Consider the following 24,766-nt stretch of genomic DNA (forward strand, 5'->3'; position numbering starts at 1 on the left):
GATTTAAGAACGAGCGTTTGGGAGAGAGAAGCGCCCCGTCATTTGGGTGCCCTAGTTTGCCCCTCCTGGAAGATGTGGCGAGGAGGGAGAGCCCCGCTGCCCCGCTCCAACAAAGGGACGGCAGCGCGTGCTCCGCAGAAGACTCCAGAGCAGCCTGCCAAAGCTCAGATCCACCCTTGCCTTCCTTTCCCCGGCCCCTCGGCCCCGGCGCTTCCTCCCGCGCCGCTAGGCGGGCGGAAAGGGCAGCGGGCGCCTTTAAATGCTAATGAAGTCGATGCCCAACTCTGGAGCCAACTCTCCCCACCCTCTTCCCTCCCCGGCCTGTGCGCCGCCTAGAAAAACTTGTGCGGGGCCATTTTTGGGGCAGTAAGATCCAACGAGGAGCCCAAGAGCTAGCGCGCAGCCCGAGAGCTCGAGCCGCCTCCGCCGCCAGCGCCTCGAGATCCGCACCGGCCTCCCGGAGAGCGAGCCCCGGCCGCCGCGACCTCCAGCCGCGCTAACCGCCGACCAACCGCCAGCGAGGCGCCCGAGGGAGAGCGGAGGAGGCGGCATGAGCGAGGCGGGCGAGGCCACCACCACCACTACCACCCTCCCGCAGGCTCCGGCGGAGGCGGCCGCCGCGGCCCCCCAGGACTCCGCGCCGAAGAGCCCGGCGGGCGGCGGCGGCGCGCCCCAGGCCCCGGCCCCGGCGCCCGCCGCCCTGGTCGCAGGCAACCCCGGCGTGGACGCGGCCCCCGCGGACCCGGGCACCGCGGCCCCCGCCTCTTCGGCCGCCGCGGGCAGTGAAGACGCGGAGAAGAAAGTTCTCGGTGAGTCAGGCCCGGGAGGGTGGGGGCTGCCCGGGGCGGAGGCGGGATCGCTGACAGCACGAGGTCCCTGGGGACGTCGGGTCCCCGGCGCCGGTGGCCGCGGGTCCCGCAGGCGCTGCCGAGCGAGCGCGCTGCGCCCTGCGCTCCCGGCCGCCCGAGCGCGTTCTTCCTGGTCCTGGGCCCGGAGATCGGGTTCTTAACTCGGGTCCCCTAGGCGGGCCCTGTCGCATCCCGTGGCGAAGCATCCGTCGGTGCGAAGGGGAAAGGAGCGGCAGTCGGGAGAGAGGACACGGGGTTGGGATGGATGTGGATGTAGGGATGGGACAGGCACCCACGTGGGACGGGGACTTTGGAGTCCTCGCGTAGGATCTGGGTGAGGAGAGCATTTCCTTCGGGGAGAGGAAGGCGCTCAGAGGAGACGGGGGAGGGAAAAGTGGAAAGGCTTCTTGCTGGGAAGGCTCAGGTGTCTGTCCCTGACGCCCTTCCCACGGGGGCGCGGGAACGAGGCCATGCTTCTGTCGGCCACTTGCCGGCGGAGAGGTGTTGCAATCCTGTCCGGGAAACTTGGGTCTTAGTCCTGCGTCCTCCGCCTTCTCTGTGCCCGCTGCTGCCGTGAACCACTGAAGTGTTTACCAATCACTCTCTCTTCCTGGATTGTGGGAAAGCCTTTGGTGCAGCAGCTGAAAAAACTTCGTCGGAAGTGCGGGTATGACGTTAGTTCACAACAACGTTATCTTGGGACTCGTAACTTAGGAAGGGAGCTCGGATGATGAGGTGTTCAGGTCGGGTGGGGGGCGCAGAGCATCACAAAGGATGGCGGTGGGCGTTGTTGGTTTTGTCGCGTATTTCAGCCTTCTCTCCTTAAGTAACGCCCTGTGTGAGGCCTTAAAACGGGCTCACAGAGGGTGTGTGCTCTATCACTCCCTCTTTTTTTTTAAACGGGGAAGGTGAGAGATGGTGTAGGATGCTTCCGAGAAATTTTCAGTATTTTGGATGGGGCGTATTTGATCTCTCTGAGCCTTGCCTGCCCAATTTTCTAGGAAGAAAATTGGGGGAATAACGTGAAGAAAGTTTAATAAGATTCCATGTTTCCAGCTTTGAGAGGCCTGTTTTCATGTTTTTTTGTTTTTCCTCCTCCCCACAGGGCAGAATTTTACTCAGTTACTGTCAAACAACGTGCTAAATGTAACATGTGCAGGTTGAGAAACAAAATAGCCCTCATTTCCCTGGGCTAAAAGTTGCTTCAGTCCAGTCCGTGTCATATTGTGATATTGTTTGCAACAAGTGTGTCTTGGAACACTTCCATGCAAAATGTCAGAGAGACAACCTTGGCTTATCCAAAGCAGTGTTAGTATATATTCTTAATTTGACTGATTTTCACATAAAGGAAATTTTTCAGTTTTTCGCTTGATCCTTGTACCTTTCTGGATCTAACTAAACTCCTGAATTTTAAACTGAAGCAGATATCTTTAAAGATGAAGGAAACAGATCAGTCAGTTTCCTCAGCCACCAACTGCTCTTAAGGCACATCCCTGGTGATGATGAGTCTGGAGGTCTTGGATCTTTCCACTGTCATTCCAACTCTCAAAAGCAAGGACGGCCTTCTGCATGACATTTCAATACTGTCTCTGTCCAGTGTGTTCTGCCATCTCCTTTCCTCAGCCAAGCAAGCACATGGTGCCTAAAATGTGCCAGGCGCAGTGCTGACTGAAATGGAATTCTGGTTTGGGACTCTCACATTCTAGTTTTTACAAATGGTTCTAAACTGCAGTGCATAGCCACAGGCCAGGGAAAGTAGTTGACAGGACTGAGGGAAAACTTTCCGCCCTAAATGAAGCCTGATCGTCTTCCTCCGTTCCCACCTCCCGTTCTGTGTATATAAAGTGAGTTTATGGTTTTAAAGCAAGAAGAGTGCATGGATGTGTTTGGCCTTATGAAGTCATTAGAAATATTTGTGGAATTAGGAAATTTTTAAAAACTACAGTGGGAGTAAAAATAACCTGCAGCCTGGATTGAAGTTATACTTGAAAATCACTTTCATCTTTCTCGCTCTTAGTGTTGCTTTTCTAATCAAGATAATGCCTTTGACAGTACCTGTATGAAAATGAATCAAAAAGAGTTCCTAACTTTATATTTTCCTTATATTTTTCTAGGTCATTAATTTTGGGGCAAATGAAGGGAGACACAAAAAGCGTATCATTTGAAATAATGTGCGATTTAAAAGCATATGATTTATTAAAACCAGTCATCTGTGTACATTTGGATCCAAAGCATAGAATGTTTTTTTCCTCTTTGCCCTGCTGCTCTAATTTAAATGGCCTAAAACTGAAGATTTTAATAGTTTAATCTCTTCATTAGAGAGATCTTCCTTACTTAGCCTAAGAGCCGGAGATTCCTCAGCAAATGGTGGGCTGAATGACTTTGAAGACATAAAGAGTTTTTTGTTTTTCTTTTTTTTTTTTTACAAAGAGAGCTAAAATACTTCCCCAAGCATATCAATCTAGCAAAACTCAGAACTAACCCTGCCCACAGCAAAGTAAGTCCTAATTACTGTTTTAGTCTTGAATTTGAAAGCCAAATCTTTATTGTTTATCCTTGGAAATTAAACACTCTATATCACATAGAAAGGTAGCATGGATTAATGTTAATTGTTACTATTATTTTCTACTAAGCTTTTTTCTTTTTTAAAGGTACTCTATTGTCCCATTATCTGTTTCACTGAGTCTTGATAATTGCTTTATGCCTTTCCTGAATTTAGGCATAGGCATTTCTAGAGGTACTGGATTTCGTATTCACGGTTGATTCAGGGGAGTCATCTAAAATAATAAATGGCTGAAACAAATATGAATCTACAAAGTATAAATTCTATGACCATACTATTTGTTTAGATTCCTTCTCTTGAGTTCTATTAAGATCTGGCTTTCTACAGAAATGGTCCTACTCATGAGGGAAAGTAGAGACAATAATCAAGTTAAGGGGGAGGAGGTGATAAGAAAGTGCTGAGGGTTTGATTCCTACCAAATGGAGAGAGTAGGGTAAACAGTGAAACAGAATCCCAAATTCATCACTGGTTTGAAGAGGCCTGTTACATCATGTCTCAGGGTGGTAAGTACAGAACTGGGCTGAGCCGGCCTCAGTTCTATTATTACTCTTGGCTTCTTTGCTAGGCCCCCGTCTGGCACCCAGACAAGTTTCTTCAGGTCCCTGTAGATGAGCTATTAACAAGGAGCTACTATTTCACTATGTAGTTTGCCGACTATTTCAAAGTGTGATGAAAGTGATGTGTTAGGTGGTCGGTACTTACCATGTTCACGTGTCTACAGTTGTTTTCGTTGTGACCCTTCTTTTGCACTTACAAAATTTTTCAGTTGTAAAGCTCTAAAGAGCATGTTTTGTTTCGTTTCTCTTTAAGCAGTGTTTCTCAGTTTTAATTATGGCAGAATTGTATAGACTTACGACCACTCCTTATCTTAGGACTTTATTGAAAAGTTTCATGAGGAAGAAAGGTTTAGTCTTTCTGAAAAGTATTTCCCTGTGATAGCTTCACTTGCTCCATTTTCTTCTCCCAGTATACTTTGGAGTTAAGCTTTTAATGGTTTCCTCGGGTATGTTTAGGCTTTAAATAATGCTATCAAGACCTTAGTGGTATGAGCTTTATCTTTTTGTAGGTCAGATACTAATTTATCTGTTTGATCCTATTTTAGCCACCAAAGTCCTTGGCACTGTCAAATGGTTCAACGTCAGAAATGGATATGGATTTATAAATCGGTATGTGTGTGCACCTCTACATGTTTTAAATACCTCCTTGTGCTGTGCCACCTGCTGTTGGTGTCTTTCCCCATACTTTATGAATGGCTTGTGTAAGTTTTCAGATTTCTGAGCACCGTAAATATTCTCATTTCTAAGCTACTGATCATTAAACATTAATTAAAATACCTTTCTAAAACATTGATAAGTACTTATACAATCTAGTCATTAAAAGAAAAAAAAGGTGGCGGTGGGGAGGATAAATTGAGAAATGGGAAGGGACTCAGGATAATTGAGTTGGTATCCACAATTTCACAGATGGAGAAGTGGAGTCTTAGACTGGTTATGCAACTTTCCTAAGGTCGCACAACTAGTGAGTAATTGAGCTGGATCTGCAACCCAGGTCTGGTCCAAGTCCGGTAGAAACCGTAGTGTTTTCTTTAAACCATAGTAGCTTCTAACCATATAGGAATGAGAACACAGCTGTAAGCTATGGGGGTATTCTGATGTTTTTATACGATACCATCATTTTCTCTATTCCCCCCTCCCAGGCCTCCCTTTTAAAAAAAATTCCTCCAGTTTCTTCCTTGTATGTTTTGGTGGGTGGTGGCAGTTTGGGGCGGGGGGGGGTGTTTTAGGTTTCAGTGTAAGGAGAGCCTAGTTCACAGCTGTGCCCTGTCCTTTTAGCTGTCTTGCTTTGCTTTTGCTGGGAGGGAAATCTAGGGCTCTGGTTACACACCATGTGATTTAGAGAGAGATGAGAGGAAAGGGATGTTTCTGTAGGTTGAATCTGTATGCTTGGGTGCAAGCACTGTTGTCGTATGGAGGAGTGAGGTGGATAGCTTTTGGGTTTAGAAGTTTTTAAGGAGGATTGATTTGAGGCATCTGAATTGAGTTTAGAGGAGAAACAAACATTTATGCTGTGTTTTGAGGTCTTAGGATCTAAACCGTTCTTTTAAGTTTTTCTGCATACCTAGTCCCTTTAATTGTGAGCTTTTTGTCTTCCAACAGAAATGATACCAAAGAAGATGTATTCGTACATCAGGTAAGAGTGATGATAAATGTGACATTTGCTTTGTGCGGAGAGGGGCGTCTGTAATGTGCTATTATCCCTTTCCCAAAGTGAAGTTTTACACATTACTGTGCTACTCGAAACTCTTTCTGGGACTTTATTTTGGCAAGAGAGCCCAGTTCTACATTTTAAGATTTGCACATAAGCTCTTCTGTCCCATCATAGTAACTGTTTTCAGACAGCTTTTATTTTTGCAGTCTAATGAAGTAATAATCAGACCACTTTCTAATTTTTAATGCCTTTGAGTCTTCAGCTAAAGCCCTTCTGTTTCCATATTAGCATCCTATGCTCCCTGACTGTGGTTCCCTCCTTGTGTTGGGCTGGACTCCATCTTCCTTTCGCCTGGCTGTGTATTGGTTCAAGCTCCGCCATCAGAGCAGCTTGAACTTGGAGTAAATAGCACAGGGAAGCAGATGGTTAGGGTGTGTGTATCTAAGACATTAGGAAACTCCCAACTCCCAGCATAGTCCTCTCTCCTGCGAGAACGAGACACGCTTGGCTCAGGCCCAGGTCAGAAAGGCCCGCAGCCCCCTAGATTCAAAGGAAATGTAGAAAATGGGTAAACTATGGAAAACATGGGCCTCTCTGTACAGAAAGTTCAGTCTTCTTTACATTCTTAGCCTAGGATGTTATTCTGTTGGTCTGTATCCTGGACTTGCTTGGCAAAATAGGTTAAAAGAAGCATTATGTGCGCTTACTGTTCTTTCTGTATATTTAGTGTTCAGTGAATTGTCTCGCGTATGTGTGCAGTTCTCAGTGTATAACAACAGAGGAGTACAGAGGCAGGTACCAATACCAGCACGTTCACCTCCAGGGCTCTGTCAAGCATCTGGTTTTCTGTGTTTTTGTTTCCTTCTGTTCAGGATTGTGTGCGTAATGGGGTGGGGTTTGGAGACTGGCGAGAGTGATAGCTAAGAAAAAGCTCTCTGGTTGTGGTTTCTATCAGTTATATTTCAGTAGCTCCTGGGTAACTGGAGTAGATTATTTGGTTCAGACACAATGACTTTTAAAGTCATAACAGACCGAAGGGGAGTGTTGCTTATAACTAACACCTAGAGGTTAATAGACCTTTTGGGGTAAGAACGCTGCCTTTGGGGACTGCTGGAGTAAAAGGACCTCACAAGTTTCTGTGCCCGTGGCCAGCTTCACTGACCTGATTCCAGCCCCCTGTGAAGTTGGGCGGTGAGTCACCTCAGTGTGTTGAGGCTTGCCCAGTTTAACAGGAAAAGGGGAACGAGCCGGCAGGGAGGGGCTCTTTTTGGACTGGCTGAGGGTTCAAGGCCTGCGAGTATATCCTGTCCTGAACTGCCTTTTTCCTCTCTGGGTGAGGTCTCTGCCCTATTGGCTCATTTTTTTTTTTTTTTTTTCCTCCCTCCTACTCAGAGTAAGGGAAGGGCTGGATTACACATGCCTAATCGCTTTATAAAATAAGGTTGACCTAGTTCCATAGAAACTCAGAGCCCCTTTAACTATTTAGAGATACCAGCTAAAGAAATGGGGAATTCGTTGCAGGAATTATTCTCTTCCCGCCACTGACTGAAGGAGAGAGGCCTAGTCATAAGCAGATATTTAGGTGCAGATGTTCAATGCAGGATAACATCTTCATTAACTTTTAATGTATTATCAGGGAGTGTGTAGGGATAAGTTGACATACTAATGGTGTGATGAGAAAAATTTGAATAAATATCATAGAGTTACAATACAAGGGGTATAAATGTCCCCCATCTCCCCTCCTCTTCCCCCACCTTCTTCCCCCGGGCTGTATTTTTATAACTTCAGATAAATCCCTTATCAGCCTCCAGTTGGTTTCCTCATCCGTAAAATGGGAGGGGAGAAGGTGATCAGCAATGTTTTGTTCTTGAGGTAATTTCGTATATTCTGTCAGAAATATTTATCCCCTTGGCATTTTTAAAATTTCTTCGAGGTTAGCAGTTTCTCTTGTGTCTCCATATTTTAATCTGTGTCTCCGTATTTTTGTGTTTATGTGTGTATATAAGATTTCATGAAGGCATCCCCCCACCCGCCCCCTGCACTGATGGAGATGTAGTCTGAATCTAAGACACTTAGCAGAGTGAGGGAACTCATCTATCCAGTATCACGACTAGGTCATCAGGCTGCAACTGCACATTATGTTTAACCCACCTACCACGATGAATTTTGAAGGCTAACATGAATCAAGACAGTAGTGTGGAACATAGTTTTACAGTGTTTTTTGTTTTGGTTGTGTTGTTGTTTTGGAGATCCAGGTTAGTTGGGAGAGTAATTTTAAAAAGTAATGTTAGATCAACAATTTCTTCAGTATAGCCAGTAAACTTGAGAGCAATGAAATCTGTGGCCAGTTTTGGCACATACTTCATTTAAAATTTTTTCTTCTCTTGACAGACTGCCATCAAGAAGAATAACCCACGGAAATATCTGCGCAGTGTAGGAGATGGAGAAACTGTGGAGTTTGATGTGGTTGAAGGAGAGAAGGTGAGAGGAATTGTGGCTGGGTATCCAGGGTGCTGGCACAACTCGCTTGCATAGTAAATGGTCTCTCAGCCCTTTATGAATTTGTCATTATGTACCTTGTTTGATGTAGTACAAAAGAACATTTTAATTTCTATTTTAATAAACGATTAACCCTATTTAATCATGGAAGGAAAAGCTAACTTCTCAAGGTATAAAATGACATATTTTATTTTGGTACCAAATGTATATTCAAGTGTAGTTTAAAATTAAACCGTTTTATAGTATTAAAAATAGATAAAAGCTGCTTTGGGGCAAAAGCTATCTCTTTTTAAGGTTTTTAAAATAACATTTATTTCTTAAAAGTTAACGTGTGCACAATAGGAAACCAAAAAACACAAGAAACAGAAAACAAGGATATCTTTTTCTAAGAGTAAAGTTTTTAGGCTGTGATTTGTAAGCACTTCTGCACAAATAATACACAGTAAAGAATGTTTTAATCTCAATAAAAGAAGATTCAAATCAAATATGATCATTATGTTTTCTCTTTGGCTTGGGTTTTGGAAAGCCAGAGGCATCCTGAGAGACTGTATAACAACCATCTTCAGATGGAGAACAGCCCAAGAAGCTAATGGGTCATCTCGATGCGCATCTACAGATTTTTTTTAGGCTGTTATATACTTAATTCCAATATTAGTAATGTCCTTTATGCTTTGTTTTTAATCAACAGCATATTCTAGGTATCAGTCAAACAATATAGGATAAGAATAAATACATTTTAAAGCCATATATGGTACTGCTGCCATGGAGGCTGATCGTGGCAGCTGAATTACAAGCTGAGTGAATGACTGCTTCACTCCCAAATGAGTGCTCTCTTCACATACACACCATTCATTCCATAGCTCATATTCTTCGCAGCTCTCAAACTGTTTTCTGTTTTGAAAGAAAAACAACTTTATTCCACCTAATGTAGAAATTTAAATGATTTCTTTACCAACGTGATCCCCAGGGTATCTTGCAAACCTCTTGGAGTTTCAAATTATCTACCTGCAAATGCTGGCCTGTAATGATCTCTAATGTCTCACCCAACTCTTAAAATTTTGTTTTGCCAGGTTAATTTTACCTCTGTATATTTTCAGAATTTGAGGTTATACAAATTGATGTAGAGTGGGAAATGTGCTCTTTTGAATCTCCTTTGTCCGAACTTTTTATACTTTTGAAGCATTACTTTATCCATTTGTCCATATGAGAATCCGAACGCTAAGTCTGTTTCAAGGATAAGAAGAAGGTTTAGAGAGGGACTACATTTGTGGACACTGTGTATGTAAGCGGACGCTAAGTCAAGGACCCTTCATTCCTGCTGCCGCCAAGCTGGGAGAAGTTTCCCTCTCCGTAGCTCAGTGCTGGACAGAGCCATGTGAGCCCACAAGTGCATTCTCTTAGTACCTCGCAGAGTAACGTAGGTTTCAACATTTTCTAGGAAGAGAACATTATCTCAGTTATTTTCCAGTGAGGAATATTCCTCCTGGTCTAGCATTCCTTTGTTACAGTTGCATCATATTTACCACTCTGTTCCTTAAACAGATATATACTGCTCTTGAATCAAACAAGAAGGCAAAGGTTGTGGAAGCAGACAAGCTGTATACATTTATTATTATTATTTCTTTAACTTTTTATTTTATATTAGAGTATAGTTGATCAGCAGTGTTGTGTTACTTTCAGGTGTCAAGCTGTATACATTTAAATCAGGACGTCAAGCACCTTGCTCACCTTATTAAAACATGGGTGTGTTTTTTAGGTCACCGAAGGAATCTCTAGTATGTTCTGCCAGTGTTCAACCCTCTGGCTATCTAAGGCCGTGCTTTTGGCTTCCTTTTAACTCCGAGGCCGTCTTTGCTTCTTCCCTTTCTCAGGGTGCAGAAGCAGCCAACGTGACTGGCCCAGACGGCGTTCCTGTGGAAGGGAGCCGATATGCTGCAGATCGGCGCCGCTACAGACGCGGCTACTACGGCAGACGCCGTGGACCGCCCCGTAATGTACGTTGTCTCTCTCTCTAATCAGTGATTGAAGAAATGCACACATCTAAACTCAAGTGTGTATACTTGGAGCACATAAATGCTGTATCTTCTCCTGGAGACACACTGGGTTTTTTTTGGCGGCGGGGGGGGGGGAGACGGGAAATTTTTCATGTCCACAATTTATCTATAGCCACTGGTCTTATGGGAAACTTGCCGTTCAGCAGTTGTATCAGTTTGTATGTATTTGGCTGCCAGGAAGAGTCATTTAATTATCTTGTACCAAGAAGGCTTAATGAAGGTCGCTGTGCCAAGGTTGTCAAAAAGGTTTTCTCTTGCTTTGGCCCTTTTACCAGCCAGAGCCGCGTCATGCGGTGTTCACTGGGAAAGGGGACCGGGATTCCCGTGACCGGCTTGAATCTGTTGTTCCTCCCTTGTTAAGGTCTAAGGAAGTCAGCCTTTGGTTGGCGAGGAGGAATGGGGAACGGCTCAGGAATAAGTGATGAACAGTGCTGGCCACAGATATATCGAGTAATTTGCCTCAGTTACGTAGCTGTCTTATTTAGCATAGCATTTCCCATCATTTCAAAGTAAAGAAGCAGTAAATAATTCTCTGGATTTTTAGTTCTTTAGATTGGTACCAATCCAGGTGGAAGGGCTTACAACCAAGTCTGGCTGGAGTTTTCTTAGGAGGCTCAGTTTAAAGTATTCTCAAGGCACCCAGAAAGACTCCCGTCCAGTTTGTGGTCATGAGGATCCTGTTAGATGTGAGTCATTTTTTGATGTTTCTAGAGTTAGTACCTGGGATTGGTACTATGGAATAAAATCCGAACACTAAGTCTGTTTCAAGGATAAGAGGAAGGTTTAGCATCACAAGATGCTCTGTGAGCACAGGATTGTGGCTATGTATAACATCCAAGGAAAACTTTTGAAAAATCGCACCAGAAGAAAGGATTTGCAGATTGAGAATGATTTATCTCTACACCTTGATAGATTAATATCTTTCTGCTTACCTAAATGCTTCCTCTCTTCATTCCGTCATCTTCACACGCAGCCCAAACTGATTTTTATCAGATTCCTTATGACATCTTGTTTTTCTATTTCTATATTTCTCTTACCCATGTTTTGCTTATCCTATGTGATTTTTAAAAATAAGCTGTGTAGGGGGTGGCCGAAATGAGCTACCATAGCATTTACTCTTTCAAGTTCACCAGATTCACGGAGTTCTAGTTGTAATTTGATTTCTAGGTTAATTCAGAAGTAAGAGTGGGCGAAAACCTTTAGTGAAAACTTTTCCTTTGAAGGCTTTTCTCCTCAGCTGGAAATTCTGAAGTCACGCATGTGAAAGATACTTAGAAATAAAATTATCAAAATTCTGAAAGTAAACATAAATGATGGTTTTCTGTCGTGCTGTCTTTAAGTCCTAACAGCTTATTGAGTATGTTTGGCAGTGGTGGTGCCATTGTTCTTATTTTGTAGAACTCTTGACGAAAGACCTGGCTGTAGAGGACTCAAGGGATACAGAGAACCTAAAGAGAAACCCTCACTATTTTGGTGAACATTTTCTGTGCTACTATGTCTTTACATAATTGGGGATTGTACCTGATACAGGCTTCAAAAAGTGTAGAATGGCTTGGCTTTTCTGAAATTAGACTAGTTGAGGCCGTAGTTGAAGCTTTTCCTCTTTGGGAATTGAGTTGCCCACGTGAGCTTTGTTCTGGAGGACTCTAGATCTTAACTCTCCTCAACCCCAATGTCAGTCATTTTATTTTGTTCATTTTAAATTTTTTCATTTTCAAAAATTGTAGTTGCTTCCCTTAAGACTGCCTTTGGCATAGCAATCCCCCTGTAAAGTAGGATTTGAAATAAAAAATTCTTTGAGGGATGTTTAGCTGTTTGCTTATTATTTTTCTTTTTGAGAGAAAATATTAGTATGTGATACGGTAGTTTAAATACAGGAAAAAATATAAAATGAGTCAGTACTTCCCTTGTTAATAAGGTTTATTATATTCAGAAACTGTCTGTATTTATTACTTACTACTGTCTATTAAAGTGCAATTAAAACTTTATTCCTAAACATATAAAGAGAATCATGCCATAAGTCAGTGGTTCTCTTTTGGTTTTTGGACCCATTTATATGCTTAAATATGGGATCCCAGAGTTTTTGTTTACGTGTGTTTATACCTATTAATATTTATTGTATTAGAAAGTAAAGCAGAAATTTAAAAGAGTTTATTTAAAATAAGCTCATTACTTGTAAACATAAAAAACATTTTTTTTCCATGAAAACTATATTTTTTAACTGAGAAGAGTGGTGTTGCTTTATGTGATTTTTTTTGTAAATCACTGATCTCCGGTTTAATAGAAGACAGCTGGATTCTCACAGCTCCTGCATTGGGGCTGCCAAGAGGCCACGTGTCACTGTAGTTTCTGGGTGATTCCCCTCCCCTCCCCGCCAAACTCATGAGAGAATGAGAGGGGAAAAAGACAGATAGCATCTTACCGGCATTATGAGAATAGTTTGATCTCAATAACCCCCTGGGAAGGGTTTCAGAGACCACCCCCCTCCCATCCCTACTTTGAGAACTGCTCCAGGAAGCAAACCACTTAGGACCAACCTGTTGATAACACCACAAAACATATTTTTCTCGCCTTTGCCCCAGTGGATGGCCAATGTTGGGGGAGATACATTTGGTGGAGCTAAATATTCTAAACTTGTATATGTTTTTTGGGTGGCTGGTCAACTGATATACACCAGTTCTAACTAGATGCGAGCTAAATTCATTAGAGATTGATTGCACTTGCCTTTCTGCTTCTTGGTATTTCATGTGCACAGATCTCCTGAAATCTAAATGTGGTTTATCCCAGGTAATCACCTGATAATCTGGGTTAAATGCATTTTTGTCCGTCTAATAGAGGGGATTGTTCCTCTGGGGGAGAGATTGTTCTCTTCCATGGACATCCACCCTACATGGTACTCCTGGGTTCTCACCTTACTGGAGCATCTTCTGAATCTCTGTTTCCTTGCCTCGCTAGTGCGCTGGGGAGGAGGAGGAAGGGAGCGGCAGCGAAGGATTTGGCGCCTCAGCCGCTGACGGGCAGCTCGCTGGGGCCCTGAGTCAGCGGCGCCGCCCCCAGTACCGCCCCCAGTACCGTCCCCAGTACCCGCGGCGCTTCCCGCCTTACCACGTGGGACAGACCTCTGACCGCCGCTCCCGGGTCTTTCCCCAACCCAACGGAACGCAGGTAAACTTGCACCGGGGGCTCCTCTTCAGCGGTCCTCACCCCTCTGTCCGGCCTCCGCCTCCGCCTCCTCCTCCAGCACCAGTGGCCGGAAATCAAACCTAGCTTTTGGCTTCCCGACGCTTCCAAAGCGGACTAGGCGGCCTTCTCAGAGCAGTCATTCCAGTCACACTTCTACAAGCACGACCACCTGGGCCGTGCCTGTAACCGGGGACGCTGGGTGGACAGGGTACTGTTCTAGTGTATGGAAGAATGAGAGACGTAGAGTAGAGACAGCTGGTACGTGTAAGCGCTGAACCCTGAAGCCAGGCGGGCCTGGATTTGAATCTTGCCTCCGTCTGTGAGCTTTTGAGGTTAACGTGGCCATTCATTGAATGGAGATAATTGCCTCACTGCGGGGTTGTGATGATTAAATCAAAGGTAAAGACCTTAGTGTGGTGCCTCAGGCCGGGGAATGTCTATGTAGTCCTTGATTTAGATGAAATAGTGTTGATTGTTAAGAAAACCTAACGCAGAGTGGAGATTGTTGATTCTCGATTGGTTCTCCTTTTTACTGCAAAATATTGATACAACTATCATGAACTTGACCTGTAATTAATAAGCCTTTTAACAGCTTTGCAGTTCCCAGGAAACTTGGTAATCTCGGGATAGGACATCATTTTTGTTACTACCAGCTACAACTTCTTCCCTTAGTATCCTTGGTTTTTGTTTTTTTACTAAGTGTTTTGACTGAACATTATGTTCAGTCTGTTCTTTGCTGCCCTTTTCCCTTCCTATCATGCATGACTGTGTTCTTTCTACATGGCTTCTTGTTATTTTTCCCCTTCTACTGTTTAACAGCTGTCCCTGACAAATGTGCTAAAAATAACAAGTAGCCTTACATATATGGAGAGACTGGGTACATGAGGCGTAGTAGGTTTCTTCAGAGGGCAGCACCCTGGGCCTCTAGGAAATGAGGACAGGAAGAGGCAGGGAGATTGTAATACACATTTATTTTTAGGGCATTAGTAGTACCTTCCTGAAATAATCCTTCTTAGTATTAGCATATACGTGTGTATCATACTTTCTTGAGACTATGATGATCATTTTCTAGATCGTTTGAAATAAAGTATATTTCACCTTACGAATGGGAGGTTCAGAGCAAAGGGGTTCTTTGGTGCGATGCAGAGGAGCAAGTTGAAAACTAATTTTGAAAATGTGCATGTTCTGGTAACCACATTTAGTTCTCTTAACTTGGGTTGAAATTCTTACCCATTTAATAGCTAACATGAAGTCTTCAACAGTCTTTCCTTAGAACCCTTCTAATACATACCATGTTTAATGTTCAGTGACAGAAGTCGGCTTAAGCCAACCAACAGCACCAAACGAAAATTCGTAAAACTCTCTTCTGTATAGCTTAGGCTACTTCCAGGTTGTCCATGTAATGGCTTAAAACTAGAGAGAGATCTCTGAGATGGTAAATATTGTTGAGGTCAAGTGGAAAAGTCTTTGCCAACAATTTCTACTATTGTATATACAAAACTGTGAAGTTTATTGGACACAACAGGAAAAAAATGAAAATATGCAGGCCCATAGTACTTCCCTTCTGTACCGAGGACGTAATATAGCGTGATATATCAGTGTCCAGAGGACTTCCATTTTTTTTAAGATAATAATTCTAGGTATTTGAAAAATAAGTCGAATTGGTTACTGAGCTAAATCAGCTGTTTGTAGTCTGTGAGAAAAGAATTATATGACAGAGGAAAAGGAGCAACATTGTTTGGCATCCACCAAGGGACAGATGTTTGAAATCAGTTCTTAGTTTTCCCTACAGCTTTATGGAGTTGGCAGTGGTATCCAGATTTTTGTTGTTGTTGTTACAAATGAAGGAATTTGAGTAGTTGAAAGAATTAGCAACTTTTACCTAAGGTTACATGGGCAAGAAGTGGTAGAGCTTGGTTTAAACTCAGTCTGTCTGTCCAGTCTCTTCCCATTCTATCATTCCAGTAAAGGCTTATCCTTTATACGTGTTCGTTGCTGTTTCTGTGTGTGTGTGCATGTGTGTGTGTGTGTGTGTGTGTGTGTGTGTGTGTGTGTGTGTGTGTATCAGAGTTCCTGAGGAAGAAGCAGCTTTGCTTGTTCAGAGAAGTAAGGGAGGCTCATGTGTTTGGGATGGTGTGAGTGAAGAGAGGGGTGAGGTGGGATTAAGGTGCTATCTTAGGGCAGGTCAAGCATGCTGGGTAGACCAAGATAAGAACTATTGACCTACCCCAAATGTGATGAAAAGCCAGTTAAGGGATCTAAATAGGGAAGAAACGTATTTGAGGAATCACTGGACAGTTTAAGGAGGCTAGACCACGGTTGGCAGCAGCAGAAGTAGGGAGACCAGCTAACATACTTCCTCCATGGAGAGGGGATCAGGGGGGCATGGATTAGAGTGCTAGCAGTGGAGGTGTGAGGAGTGGTCAGATTTAGGAAATGTTTTCAGCATGGAAGGGGCAACATGTGATGATGGGGTGAACGTGTGCTGTGAGGAGTAAAGGGTAGCTTTGTGAAGAAAGGCCAGGTTTGCGCGGAAACACAGGTCATTTGGAGATCTTCTCTTGGGCAGATCAAATATGCCACACACACACACACACATTTACGCATGTGTAACTTACAGTGTGTGTGTGTGTTCCTTATTTCTGCCTACTAAAATGGCCTGAGGTTAATGACATGTTAATAGCACTGAGCACGCCTGGCCCCCAGTTTTTCGTTTATAAATACCATTCTCCAATAAAAAGAAGCCCCTCTGGAGAAACGGCTGATTTCGGAGCCAGGCCACAGAGAGTACAATATGAGCCTGGAACATCTTGCTGCGCCAGAAAGCAAGGAAGCGCTCAGAGAATGCTGGAGACGCGTCCAGTAGGCCATGAGCCAGCTGGGAAGGGTTCCCTTTGGCCACTAATGATAGTAACAGGTTATAACTCACTGAATAGCATAGAAGACCATGAGTCTTTACAGATATAGACAACTAAATATATTGAACTTGATAAGGAGTGAAATATTTACAGACTTTGAAAGTACTTCTTCACAGAATCCTCATAAATTACAAAGGGGGATAGAGTAAACTTACCATGGAGGAGCCGTACTGCTTCTCAAAGTGAACACTGTCAGTAACGGTACGGGTTGAAACCATATGCCGTCTGGCAGGATGCAGTGAGAAGAATCCAGTGCCACTTCTGTGGCTTCCCTTCCAAAGGTGCCTAAGCTACATCATGAGAAGACACCAGACAGCCCCAACTGAGGGATATTTTACAAAATGACTGCTCCTGTAACCTTTAAAAGTGTCAAGGTTGTGAAAACCAAGTGCAGATTGAAGAACTGTTCAGATAAAGAGACAACTAGATTCAAGGCATGGTTCCAAATGAGTCCCTTTGCTGTAAAGAACATTACTGGTGAAACTCAAGAAAATGGAGTCTGAGGATTAGAGTCTATACTTCCAGCTGTCCTGTAAGTTTGTGATTATTTAAGGAAAAAAGTTGGAGAAGATGGGTGCTATTTCAGCATGTTTATATGCCTGGAAGGAAATGATGGAGGAGAGAAGGGGCTGGGCGATTGAGAGTTCAAGAGCCCTAGCAGGCCAGAAAGAGGGGCTGGCTTTGGCTGTGAGCATGGACCACTTAATCAGTCTAATGAGAGAAGAAAAAGCAAATGCAGTAGGTTGGTAGATTTGATGGTGAAAGAATGTGGAGATTCTTCTCTAATTGCTTCTCTTTTCTTAGTGAAATACGGAGAAGGAAGGGATATTACTTTTGAGGGGAAAAAGAAAAAAAGATTGAGATGTGGCTGTATTATAAAGAATTTCAGAGATTGTTGGTGGGTTTTTTTGTTTTTAGCTCTTTCTTCCCCTGGAAGTTCTGCAATATATTATTTCCCCAGCTTAAAATAAATTTCTCAAGGAAGGATATTTTATTTTTTTAATGCTATACTTCAATAAATAATGCAAACAGATGAAAGGAAAAGATTGTGAAAGGAAGCAATCAGAGGTGAAGGTGTGGTGGAACCTTTGAATGTAGAAACCATTACCGTATTGAAGGGATACCCAGTTTGTAGAATGAGTGGGTCTGAGTTTGAAAAGATTCTCTTTGCCCCAGTGTGGTACATCATTCCATTTCCTTTTGTAATAGAGGTTTTCTTTCAAGAGGTGAATGGAACACTTCAGAATTTTTAATATTGTAAAATAAATTTAGGTGTACTGGGATAAGGCAAAAGACTGTCAAGTGGGAATGAGTCTTTCTTTCTTTCCTGTCATTCACACAGATCTAATCAGTACATAGTTCACTGTTAGAATTGAGAGTTCCCAGCTCCGTAATGAAGCCTTTTATTTTCTCCTTTTAAAAAAATTTCTGAAGGCAACTGTGTGCCGTGTCTCATATCCTGTAGCCTGACACTCATGTTTGCCTCTCCATGCCTCCTCCTAGGCGGGTGAGATTGGAGAGATGAAGGATGGAGTCCCAGAGGGAGCACAACTTCAGGGACCAGTTCATCGAAATCCGACTTACCGCGCAAGGTACCGTAGGTAGGTAACGTTTTCTAAGAGCTAATGACCGATTGCAGGACTTGTGAGCCACAGTAGGATGGAAGAGGATGTTGCAGGTCTGTATTGTGTATTTATTATGTAATGAGAAGATGTGGCTGTTTGGATCGTATGTCCAAATTGTGGGAGGGGCTCTGCCATCATGTTTTCACACGGCCGTGTGGCATTCTCCCTGCTCAATGATTAGGATTTTTAGGTATCCCTGTACCGGAGCGGCATTTGCTTCTGAGAACTTTCCCATGATGTAAAGTCATACTGGATTTTTATTATATTTAACGAGATACGGGGAAATGAATTGATGGGTCATTCATTCGGTGGTGGTGCTATGAATGGAGGGAGAGTTGGCTGCCAGCGAGTGTTTGGGACACTGAATATTCTGATAACCGGGGCGGTCTAATGCGGGGGTTAAATCAGCCTACAGATCATATCGTCTGTGTTTAAATCCCCACCCTACGATTAGCAGCCCCTGTGTAGCTGTATCTCCTCCGGCAAGTTTCAGGACTCCTCTTAGACTTAGTTGCCAGCTTACGCAGTGGACAGTAAGGGATATTCTACCGCTGTCAATAGGGTTAGATGTACTAAGGCGTTTCAGGCAATCAGTATGATGCCTGGTATAGTAAGCCCTCAATAAATTAATCGATTAGTACTACTACCAACATTGTTAAGGTTAGTGAAGGAGGGACTTCCCCGGTGGCGCAGTGGTTAAGAATCCGCCTGCCAATGCAGGGGACACGGGTTCGAGCCCTGGTCCGGGAAGATCCCACATGCCGCGGAGCAACTAAACCTGTGTGCCACAACTACTGAGCCCGCTCTCTAGAGCCTGTGAGCCCCAGCTATAGGAGCCCACGAGCCACAGCTACTGAAGCCTGTGTGCCTAGAGCCTGTGCTCTGCAGCAGGAGAAGCCACCGCAATGAGAAGCCTGCGCACCACAACGAAGAGTAGCCCCCGCTCTCAGCAACTAGAGAAAACCCACGTACAGCAATGAAGACCCAACACAGCCAAAAATAAATACATAAAATAAATAAATTTATTAAAAAAAAAAGATTAGTGCAGGAGTGTTATTTTATTTCTGCTTTATCCCTTGTGAAGACTGGATTGGGCTAGACTCCCTAAGATTCTCTTTAAGCTTTTTAAGCCTTCCTGTTCCTTTACCCTATCCTTGAGGAGCTTCATTCCCGAATGACGTTCATACCACCCTGAAGTGTGGCAATATGGGTTTATTGAGAGGCGAGTAAGTATATTACTTGGGGAAGGATTTGTACCACTCTACGTCGTCTTTTCTCCCAAGATTCATTTCAGTGTTAGACATAGTCATTCTAATGATTCATTACAAAGGACTTTGGAAATAAAAGAGGCTTCATAGAAATGTCTTCAGGAAAACAGAAAAAAGACAGTAGTGTATGTGAACCCCAGCTCTGTCAATCTCTAGCTGTGTGATCAAAGTTGCATTTGACCTTTTTTGACCTATAAAAGCAGCAATCCTTTATGGTTCAACCAAATACTTACCCTCTTTAAACGTCTTGGTTTTCTTACTGTAAATCTTAAACTCACAAAATTAGCCCTGAAATTAAATTAGATAATTAACGTGAAAACACACCAGCACAGGCTTTGGCACACAGTGAGCGATGTTCGTTTGTTTCCCACGTCGAATCCCCTTAGACTCCACTGCATGCTGTCCGTGGAGGGCAGATACGGGAGCGCTTTTGTTTTTTAATTTTTCCATCCTCAGTGCCTGTCAAAGTGCCTGGTAGGATCATAGTGTATGTTCGGTATATGTTTGTTCACAGTGTTCAGGTGAAGGGGGAAGATGACAGAAAGATAGGGTTTTTTACCACACCTTTGTTCCACTTGCCTGTGCATAATTCTAGCAGTAAGTCTTGATCCCTTGACTTTTTAATCTTTAAAAATAAAACCTGGGAATTCCCTGGCGGTCCAGTGGTTAGGACTCTGCCCTCTCACTGCTGAGGGCCCAGGTTCAGTCCCTGGTTGGGGAACTAAGATCCCACAAGCTGCGCAGTGCAGCCAAAATAAATAAATAAATAAAACCTGATGTTCTAGAGGGCATCTGTTCTCTTTTCTCCTGTGTTCTCTGCTCTAGGGGCCCTCCTCGCCCACGACCTGCCCCAGCGGTTGGAGAGGCTGAAGATAAAGAGAATCAAGAAGCGGCCAATGGTCCAAACCAGCCACCTGCTCGCCGTGGATACCGGCGCCCCTATAACTATCGGCGTCGCCCCCGTCCTCCTAATGCTCCTGCACAAGATGGCAAAGAGGTGAGTCCAGCCAGCCAGAGGGGATGCTGCCAGATCCTCCTTAATCATGTCAAGCTTTAGTATTCCCTTCTAAGAGTGGTTTTATAACCTGAAAACTGAGACTTAAGATACGTATAATATGTATCATATATTTTTGTGTATAACATTGTTCATTTATATGTGTGTGTGTGTATAAATATATATATATATATATATATATATATATAGAGAGAGAGAGAGAGAGAGAGAGAGAGAGAGAGAGAGAGAGAGCCCTGCACATATCACAAACCAAATATTTGAATTCAACCAGTTAACATTCTGGCTAAAACGTGTAGAGCTTTCCAAACAAAAGACAGCGTTTAGAGAGAGGAACCTGCTTCTCAGCACATGTTGGAAGCAACTGTATATTTTTAATGGCTTTTTACTATGGAGAGTGGTGGCGTTTAGTTGCCATTTGGAGGCCATTCTTCTGCGGTTCTAATTTTTTCCTCATACTTTAAGAGTAGTTAAGATTTTGCACAGGGATTTACCTTCACAGATCCCGACTTGTGAGACCTTTCAGTCTTGAACTTTCCACTGCCGTATGAATCAGTTAATTTCTCGTTTGTGGTTTTGTTGTGTTTTCAGACCAAGGCAGGTGAAGCACCATCTGAGAACCCTGCTCCAGCCCCCGAGCAGAGCAGTGTCGAGTAACATCGGCTCCCCAGGCACCTTCACCATCAGCAGGTAGGAGCTCGGGTGGCCGGCACAGGAGCTGATATTCTCTTTAAGTAGCACTGATTTCTCAACAGTAGCACAGATCAGTCTCAACTAGTTGTGTAATTCATCTGGGCCAAGTTTCTGATCTCCATCAGGATTCTGGAGAAAGAGCAGCTTTGGTGGTAAAAATATCTCTGAGGCTGATCTTATTTTGCTAGGCATTGGGGACGCAAATATGCAGACAGAGTTAATGAGAGTCAAATTCATTTTTCTAGATAGACAGTTGTTAACTATTATCACCGCCTCAGAAAACTTTAGAAAGTTTTACTTTTGTGACACCTCGTGGCCAATTTGATAATTTTAAAGTGCCTGACAAGGCCTCATTTTAATAACAGAGGACTGTGATCGGTAGAATAAACAAGAATGTGGTTTTTTTCTTCCCTTTTCCCTTTGATAACCAACATTATTTATTTTGAGGCAGTACGTGTAGTACGTGAGAGCCAGTGGGTTTATATATCCAGTGCAGGAGCTAGTAGTCATTAGCCTAATGATCTTGAGCAGTTTATTTATCCTCTGCAGCGGTACTGTCGGCTGCTGGTAAAATGATACTGACTAGATTCCCCACTAGGGTTGCTGCAAAGACTTAGTGAGATAACACGTATGAGTGCCTAAGCAGGACGCGGCAAAGAGTAACCTCTCCATAAAAGTGAGCTTGTTTTGGGCTTCCCTGGTGGCGCCGTGGTTAAGAACCCGCCTGCCAATGCAGGGGACACGGGTTCGAGCCCTGGTCCTGGAAGATCCCACATACCGCGGAGCAACTAAGCCCGTGCGCCACCACTACTGAGCCTGCGCTCTAGAGCCCGCGAGCCACAACTACTGAGCCCGTGTGCCTAGAGCCCGCGCACCGCAACGAAGAGTAGCCCCCCCTCGCCGCAACTAGAGCAAGTCCGCGTGCAGCAACAAAGACCCAGCGCAGCCAAAAGAAAAAAAAAAGCTTGTTTTTCTTCATTGTTGCTTCCTGCTTTTTTTCTGTCTTCTTGTTAAAGATCCTGGACATTGTATTTATACAGGTGGAAATATACTAGAAAGACTGGCTCAGCGAGTCTTACAAGAATTTATAAGCCATAGTTGGTTTCATTCTGGGTTTTTCATCTAGTAAGTCCTGAAAGTTTAAGTTTTTAGTATTTCTTGGTTGTTGCCCTTTTCATTACATAAATAAGGACTTCGCTTTTAGTTGAAAGGTTGTAAAGCTCATAGCAGCAGTGTTATTTTTCCAAAAATTGTTCAGATTTCGTAAAATTTTGAGATCATTTTACGTTTCTACTTTTTAAATGCCATCTGCTTTTATATGCAGAGGTTTGGGATTTCAATTATCCTTTCACTAGGTAGACAATTGCTATGCTGAGAATATTCTGTTTTATCTCTGGGTAGTATGGATAGTTTATTATAGAAATAAATTCTGTATTCACACTTGCTTGCATTAACTGACGGAATTATATATTAATCATTTGGCCATAAACTTTTACTTGGTGACATTATTTTTAGGTATTGTTCCTAAGGAAATAATCCAAACTATAGGGGGAAAAAATTTCTACTATTTACAATCTAATGTTGGAGAAGTGGTTAAATACTGTGGTATATCCATATTAGGAGATACTGTATGGCCACTAAAATGAGTATGAAGAATTATCAATGCTATAGTACCATTTATTTGAAAAGGCTTCATGATGATAATTTTCTTTTCTAGAATTTTCTAGAATTTTTACTGTTATGTACTGACTGTTCTGGTTTGTAAAAATGTTTTATTAAAAATTTTCCATTAAATTAGTGTTTCAGTTTACAAATCTATAAAAGATACACGGTGTAAGATTTTGTTTAGAGCTTTTGAAAATTGATTTTTTGAACTACATAAAAAACATAATTTTTGCCTTTTTATTCTTTAACTCTTGATCATCTTGTCACTCTTCATAAGTTTGATTTGAATTTTTTCCAGGTGACCTAAGGAATTAATGACCATTCAAAAAATAAAGCAAAAAGCAGACCGCAACCTTACCAACACCAAAGAAACGTCCAAGCAATAAAGTGGAAGACTAATAACCAAAACGTGGACATTAGAATGTTCACTACTATTCTTTACGAAGCAAACAGCTACACGACGAGAGTGTCAGCCAGTTTTTCAGCAGCTGAGATCCTGGGAATGCCTGCACAGAACAAGAGAGCAACCTCCCCGGTTTCAGCAGCCACTAGGTTTATATTTTTTTCCTGGTTTTTACTGTTTTGGTAATATGAATTGAAAGAAGAAATATTAATACCACATGGGGAGACCCCCCCCCCAACCAAAGAAATCTAAAATATGTAGTAAATGCTTTTTTTTTTTCCTTTTTTGTTCATTTTGGATGCTGGTGCTAAACTTCCAAGTGTCATGAGTTAAAAAGAAATTTTAGCCCTTATTTATTTTGAGGATGAGGGGAGGATAACATTTTGCTTTCCTATGTGACTCTCTTTGAAAATGTGCAGTATGAAATTCCTCAAAAATAAAATTTTTACCCTTGAAAGGAAAAGATGTATAGCTGAAGTATGTTTTCGTATCTCAGCTGGAGTTGTTTTGTCTTTTTTGGTCTTTTTTCGTCACTTCGTTCGCTGAATAGTAAGCTCAAAGCCAAATGTATAGGTGGAATAGTGCTCTTTAATAAATGCAGGCATATGAGCTGAGAGCATAGGAAATGGGGTTATTTTTGGAATGAACAAGTTCACATCTGAGTTCAGCAATAGGCATGTTTGGTTTGGTGCTCTTAGCTCTTGACTAATCCTCGTTGAGATGGTTGATGACATTTTGGTCAACAGCTTCCTTTAGATTAATGAAGGGGTTAGTAGTTCTAATATCCTTGAACTTCTAACCACAGAGGTTTTCAGCACCAACTGCTATGTCGTGCTTATATATATGTGTCTTGCAGAAAAGAGGAAGGGGGCCTCTTTGCAACCGCACTACAAATTTCTTTCCCCAGGTAGTAGATGGTGCCCCTAGGTTGAGAGACACTACAGTGTCTGTCAGTTCTGTTGAGTTAACTTCTCAGATCCACTGCACCTTTCAAATTATTTATTCCCTAAATCAAGTACATACTTGAGCCTAGGCTTGCGCAAAGCACTGTTCGAGTGGCACAAACCAACAAAAGACCCGAGTCCCGCAGAGTTTGTGTTTTAATAAGTGAATATAGAGAATCAACAAATATGTAAACAAATGTGAAATTTAGTATCAGATGGCAATATATGTTATAAAGAAAAATAAAACATGGTAAGGGGCAGAGATTGGCATAATTGTGGGAGGTATGTTTATTTTAAAGGGGGGTGTCTTTCCTATAAGATAAGAGGATATATAGATGGAGTCCTGTGGTGAGAGATGGATAACCATTTGACTATCTGGAGAGAAGAAGATTCCAGGCAGAGGGAGCAGATGCAAAGACTCTAAGCAGGGAGCATACGTGGCTTGTTTGAGAAATCACAAGCTGGAGAAAGTGGATTGTTCAAGAACCTTGTATTGCTTTGCAAGTTTAAAACAAAATCAAAATTGGTAATATGCACAAGGCAAAAATGTTCAAAGATATTAAAAAGTATTTTATGAAATAAGTTTCCCATCTCAGTCCTGGTTCCCTCAAGGCAACCGAATAGCATGTTTTAAAAACATATATCTGTTTCAGATATGTTTTGTGCGTGAGTCTGTGTGCATGTGTGTGTCTGACCAACTAATGTGAATTCGGGGAGACGGGGTCTTAATTGTCTCTAATGAGACTTATACATCTGTTGTTATAATTCTGTAGGTAACTTTACTGCCCGGCTGTTTGCTCTCTTTTCTAACTTTCCCCTTTTCTCTGCTCATTTTAAAGCAATTTTATTATTATGGAGTATTTCCAACATACTTTTTAAAATG

At 42.7% G+C, this 24,766-nt stretch overlaps 1 protein-coding gene across 2 annotated transcripts; it reads left to right on the forward strand.

Moving 5' to 3' along the window:
- The first annotated feature begins 349 nt into the window (after positions 1–349).
- YBX3 (Y-box binding protein 3) lies at positions 350–23,408 on the forward strand. Of its 2 annotated transcripts, XM_027129599.1 has the most exons (10): positions 350–809; positions 4,514–4,577; positions 5,568–5,601; positions 8,011–8,100; positions 9,990–10,112; positions 13,128–13,337; positions 17,777–17,874; positions 19,992–20,163; positions 20,770–20,868; positions 22,835–23,408. In XM_027129599.1, the coding sequence occupies exons 1-9, from the start codon at positions 551–553 to the stop codon at positions 20,833–20,835; spliced, it is 1,116 nt and encodes a 371-aa protein (XP_026985400.1). In that variant the 5' UTR covers positions 350–550; the 3' UTR covers positions 20,836–20,868; positions 22,835–23,408. The 2 variants fall into 2 exon arrangements, with proteins under 2 accessions (XP_026985400.1, XP_026985401.1); XM_027129600.1 differs by lacking the exon at positions 13,128–13,337 and having other exon boundaries at positions 351–809.
- Positions 23,409–24,766: the final 1,358 nt, after the last annotated feature.

The sequence above is a fragment of the Aethalodelphis obliquidens genome, unplaced genomic scaffold (assembly GCF_003676395.1).
Source record: "Aethalodelphis obliquidens isolate GAN/ISIS:26980383/991018 unplaced genomic scaffold, ASM367639v1 scaffold36, whole genome shotgun sequence".
In the NCBI taxonomy this organism is placed as follows: Eukaryota; Metazoa; Chordata; class Mammalia; order Artiodactyla; family Delphinidae; genus Aethalodelphis; species Aethalodelphis obliquidens.